Raw genomic sequence first — 6,000 nt, 5'->3', positions numbered from 1 at the left:
GAGATACTTATAGGACAGTTGTAGATGTTCTGAAAGCAACAGATTAAGCAGGTTGAGACTTCATGGGAGACATTGGGGATGGATGCTTAGATTTGGGAGTCATCTGAGTAGAGATGATACATTGGACCTGTGATATTTTAAAAAGATCATTAAAAGAAAATCAAAACATATAGAGTAAGAGCAGGCCCTAGGGGAGAGCTTTATGGAACACTTATGCTTAAGGGAGAGTAATAGGGCAAAGAAAAAGCAAGGAAAACTGATAAGCTTTCAGACAATAAGAAGAATAAGGTGAAAATAGTTTGTGGAGACCAATTGTGGAGAGATTAGTTTTGAAAAGGACAGTAAGGGTCCAATGCTTAGAACAGTGCCTGGCACATAGTAAGTGCTTAATAAATCCATGTTGACTCACTGACTATTTATGAAACAGGATGGGTCCTAATCTGGTTCAATCAGAAGATGTGTATCAATAAGTAGTGAGAAGTAACTGAACACAGGTTGTAGCATAAGGGATGTATGCTTTAATTGCCAGGTAAAGAATTTAAACTTGGTGCAGATGGAAAGGGAGCCACTGAAGAGCATTGAGCAGAGTAGTTGATATCATGAAAGAGATAGATTATCTATACTTAATTATAAACAATTTTATATTCTCCATTTTTTATTCATAAATCTCTTCATACTAAACTGTAATCAGTTTGCTAGTAAGAATTAATTGTGAATCAATTCAATTTAATTCATAAAGATTTGTTAAACACCTGCTTTGTGCAAGGCACCAGATATTGGGGCTACAAGGACAAAATTAAGTCCTATCCTCCTGGAGCTTATATTCCCTCGAATGTATTTAACATTATATTATAAGCTTTTGTAAAGGATATCACTGAGCCTCATAATTTCACTTTTATTCTTTCCATTAAAAAAAAGTTTATCTCATGAAATCTATTCATGAATCCCTTTATTGCCTATCATCATAATAAATGTGAAATCACTGCTCATTTCACAAATGATTCCCATACATCCTTAAGATTTTACCTATCCACAGAAGGGGAAAGGAGAATTGGATTCAGCAAAATGCATTTAGTATTAATGATATTATTAGTATAATAATGAAAAATTTCCCAGGCCAGTTACTTTTTTGGCCCATCCATACAAATATGGACTATAGATTTCCAAATAGTTTTGTAATTAAAAGTAAGGGGTAATGACTTAAGGTCTCTGTGCCACAGGAGACTTAGACTACCTTATAGCTTGGCTACTGATTGGCAGGAATCATCACCTCTTGTCTGGACTATTACAATAGACTCCTAAAAGATCATCATGATTCTAGTCTCTCCCAACTTCATATGATTCTCTACTCAGCTGCCAAATTGATATTCCTTAATGAGGGGTCTGACCTTGTTCAAGAAACTTCAAGTGACTCTCCTAGTGTTTGCCTAGAGCTTCCCCTCTTGGATGTCCACAATCTGAATCCAATCTGTTCCTGTAGGATAACCACACATTCCACACCCTCTGCAATCCTGCTAGTCTGGTCTACTTGGAGATTCCCCTGCAGAACAAACATTTCCCATCTCCACGTATTTGCTCAGACTAACTCCAAAGACCGAAACTGTCTGCCTTTTTCTGCTTCTTGGAATATGAGGCTATTCTTCAAGGCTCATTTTAATTGCTAAGGAGCCTTCCCTAATTCTTCAGTTAGTTGTCCCTTCCTTCCTGTGTGTATTTGTTGTTTTTGTGTGTATATGTATACACATATGCATGAACATGCACACATGTATATATACACATACACATAAAATACACACACATATCTATCTGTATCATACACATATATGCAAACATAGGCAGCTAGAGCATGCAGAGGATAAACTTCTGGGTATGGAGTCAGGAAGATTCCACATCCTGAATTCAAATCTGGTCTCAGACATGTACTGTAAAATGAATTGGAATATAAAGTGGTAAGCCATTTCTGTGTCTTAGCCAAGGAAACCCCAAATGAGATTGCAGAGTTGACTACAACAGAAAAATAACTAAACAACAACAAATATGTATACATAATAACAATAATACATATGTATGTATGTGTGTATATGTATGTTATATATCAGTATATGTGTACACACACAGTTTATTTATTTTGAACACAGTGAAATGTGAACTCCTTGTATGTACAGACTGCTTTTGATATTTGTATCCCCAGTGTCTAGATCAATGCCTAGAATATTATAGGTGCTTGATAAATACTTGTTGATTGATTTATTGTTTCCATATCAAGAGCTCATTGCATTGATCAAATCATAAATCCAATCCACCTGACCAATACAAAAGAGAAACAGAAGCTAGTGACATATAGAATGCCAATAAGACCTGTATTCAAGACCAGTCTCTGATGTACCCTGGATGTCTGACCCTGCGTGAGACATTTAAGCTCTCACTGTTTTAGTAACTCTAAAACTCTAAGTTACCTGCATTGATCAAAGGAGTTCCTTATACCAATTAAATCACAGAGCTAGTCCCTGTCTCAAACCCTGTACATTGCTAGTTAACACATCTCGTGTGTCCTTGTTTCAAACAAGAAAACATGGCACTTTGGTCTTCTCCAAGGATACCTCCTTTTTACTGTTTGTATCTTATATGTACCTATTTATTTACATTTTGCTTTCTTCATTAGAATGTGAACTCCTTGAGACAAGGCACCTTCTGTCTGTATTTGTAGCATTGTTGATTAGCACAATGCCTGACATGTTAAGAAATGTTTGTCGATTGATACATAACTTCCTTGCTTTTGGTTGTAGCTACAATGTTTTCTGTCTAAAGTAAAAATACTTATTTTCTCATGTTGGTATTGCCATTAACTTTGGGTAAAAGATATTTAAATAGCATGGCCTTATTTTTCTTATAAAACTGACTCGATAGTTAAAACTTAAATTTTTACAGCTAAGTTTTGCAAAATGCTGACCTCAAAACCATTCTGCAAGGTAGAGAGCATACACATTATTTATTCTTCTATTACAGAGGAGGAAACAGGTTTGATGAGATGCAGGGAGATTGATCAGTGTTAAGATATGAATGCACTTCTCCTGGGTGACAGTCAAGTCACCTACTCTCTTTGGAGCTTCATATGAGGAGAATTGATCATTTGGATTTCTTAGGATCCTTCCAATCCTTAAGGCACACTCCAAGCACACTTGGCACTATTCTGTCCTGACTCTGCTCAAGGTCGCTTCTTGTTCATTATTCTAAAATACATAGAACTCCTATTTGAAATAGCATATGATTTGAAAGTGAGGAACATGACGGGAAAACCTTTTTAGTGATGCTAAACAATTACTGATAGCACATCAATGTTTAACTTTGATCATGTTTGATTGAGGAGCACAGAAAATGGGGAGGTTTCCATACATATGATTTACAATCTTTTTTTTTTTTTAAACAAGCAAACAAACAAACCATTTTTCCTAGCTAGGGCATTCAATTCCCCCATATGAAACCTGGTAAGAGAAATACTAGGCTTTCTTTATCTGGCAGAGGAGACTCCCTCCACCCCCAGCTGTCTTCTTAGAAGCCAGGTTTCCCACTGACATCAATGGAAGGATTGATGAATATAGTATCCTAGGATTTTGGTTTGCCATATGGATCTGTGACTGGGATCTTGCTCCTAGAGATGTCATTACATAAACATCACCATTGCTTCTTATCCTCTGTGTTCTCAGACAAATTACTTTGCTCCATATCACCCAGGCTACTGCAGTCATTACGCAGTAGGAAAGCGTGTTTCCTGGGCCAGCCAGCCTGATGGTAACTCACACATGGTCATGCATGTGTGGCTACTTAATAAATACCTGGGCAGGATGATGTTTCTGACAGACCACAGACTGTCCATAGAAGAGATGAGGAGCTGAAAGAAAAGGACCAGCCAGGACACCCTTCAAATATATAAAGCTTCTGAATTTCCATTTCATCTTTGGTGAAAACTAAGAAAAGCTGATGTAAGAAAATTTCTTTCAGGCATTAGTTTATTTGGTAGGAGAGCATTTGTAGGGCTCAGCTTAAATACGAAGGAAATGGTTTTTAATGCAAAAGCAAAATATTCCATATATTGACCTAATTCACACTACAGCAATCATTATATTTAATTCTGCAATTATTTCTTTGAGGGAAAAATGATATATATTTTTTTCCATTAGGGAGATGGTACATTTTCCCACACATGTTCAAACAAAACATCCATAGAGAAGTTTTCAGGGAAGATACAGCAGGAATTCTTAGTTATTTCTTTGTTATAAATAACATTTTTTTAAAAAAAGAATTTTTTTAAAACAGAAAAGTTAAATTATGCACAGTTTCATATTTACAAAGCCCTTTATCAGATGAAAATCATGTGAGGAATCTGGTAATGGGCTCTATAGGACTTCAGACAATAAAAACAAAGCATCTAAAAAGACCAGCCCCCCAAAGATAATATTCATTTCAGGAAAACTAATTTCAATAGAAATATCTCCTCTATGTACAATGTTTTTACACTTAATGGCATGTATAGCAATGGGCCTTTGACACATGCAGGCAGTAGCTTGACTGTTATATCAGGTTATACATTTCTCCAACATTGATTTTTGACTTAATTAAACTCATAAAGGCACAGAAGTGAAGAATCAGCAGAGCACAACTGCCCATCGACAATTAACTTAAGAAGTGACTGAGTCTCTCCCAGAGTATTATTCACAGAAAGAAATTGATTTCTCAAAGAGGGGTCTATAAATTGCTGTTATAGAAATGTAACTTCAGAACATTTATTTAAGTTTTTGAAAGAGGTCTTTTCCCTTCTAGTCCTTATTTTATCCTTACCATTTCCTAACTAATTTATGTTGAAAATTTACCAGAAGGACATCTGAATGTTTTGAATAGCCATTTAAAAAAATCTTTTATTCTTCTTTTCCTCCATTCCCACTTTAGAGAAAGAAATTCCTTACTAACATAGGGAGGGAGGCATTTTGTAAAGCCAGAATTCAAGGGGAAAAAGTAGTTCTTTCATGTTATTTGATCATTCCTGAGGTAAGAAATAAGATTTTTAATAGTTGTAGCTCTATTTCCAATAAGAACTCAAATCTTCTCCACTTATCTGGTCTGTTATTTTTGACACTGATTTACATTGATTTGTAGGAATTGTATAGAGTAGCTGCAAAGGGTAGAATATGTTGAATTGCATATTTCTTGATAGTTTCTATCCTGTAGGTGGCATGACTGAGTTGAAGTTTGACTGTCCAGTAGGTCACTTTGTGTTTTCACAATACCATATTTCATGAATTAATAACATTTAAGTCTGGTTTCTCTTTCTTTGCCTGTAGTGAATTGGAATGTTCTTTTATTTACCGTAGGCATCCAGAACAACAAGGAACATTTTTGAATAACCTATAGTATTCTTCCTGAATCTGGAAAAAATGAAGACAAACAAAAGTCACTTTTACAGAATTCCTTGAACTCACTTATTATAAATTTCTAAAAACTCCTATACTATTTTCAAATCAAGGACAACATAAGACTATCATGCTGAGATGCTTAAATATCCATATCTGAAACTTTCCAGAGAGCAATCAATAATAATGGTGATGAGATTCACTGTCTTTTGGAAATAAAGGCCAAGAGAATGAATTCTTTTCAGATAGAGATTTTCATTCATCGGAGTATCAGTCGTTTGCATAACAATCATGAGATATTTAATGAAGATGAAATACTTACTTTTCTAGATAAAACACAAAGAAATATGAAGATGAACATTCCTTGGAAAGCATTGCAGATTGTGAAAAGATATGCTGTCACCACCGATGCATGTACAACATGGAGAACCCCAAAGATCCAGGTAGTTCCAAGGAGGAAGAGCAGAGCCAGAGCTCCCCGTGCACATGACCTAAATCATATTTATAATATTACAAAGGAAGCTTCAAGCACATTGTTTGAAACCTTTAAATTAAGTCTTCCATGATTATACTGTGGAAAATTCACAAGCCAAAG

The 6,000-nt window shown here is 35.4% G+C and overlaps 1 protein-coding gene across 2 annotated transcripts in view; it reads right to left on the bottom strand.

Moving 5' to 3' along the window:
* Window positions 1-3,989: 3,989 nt before the first annotated feature.
* Window positions 3,990-6,000, bottom strand: part of ADGRL4 (adhesion G protein-coupled receptor L4) — a 128,277-nt gene continuing 126,266 nt past the window's right edge. For both annotated transcript variants that reach the window (XM_023501736.2, XM_031936783.1), the window contains 2 exons: window positions 5,728-5,896; window positions 3,990-5,420 (listed from right to left, as the gene is read on the bottom strand). In XM_023501736.2, coding sequence (XP_023357504.1) covers window positions 5,358-5,420; window positions 5,728-5,896 — 232 coding nt within the window. In that variant the 3' untranslated portion in view covers window positions 3,990-5,357. The remainder of the gene's footprint in view (window positions 5,421-5,727; window positions 5,897-6,000) is intronic.

Source organism: Sarcophilus harrisii, chromosome 4 (genome assembly GCF_902635505.1).
Source record: "Sarcophilus harrisii chromosome 4, mSarHar1.11, whole genome shotgun sequence".
In the NCBI taxonomy this organism is placed as follows: Eukaryota; Metazoa; Chordata; class Mammalia; order Dasyuromorphia; family Dasyuridae; genus Sarcophilus; species Sarcophilus harrisii.
Note: the sequence above shows the minus strand (reverse complement) of the source record. Positions and strands in the feature narration are given on the sequence as shown.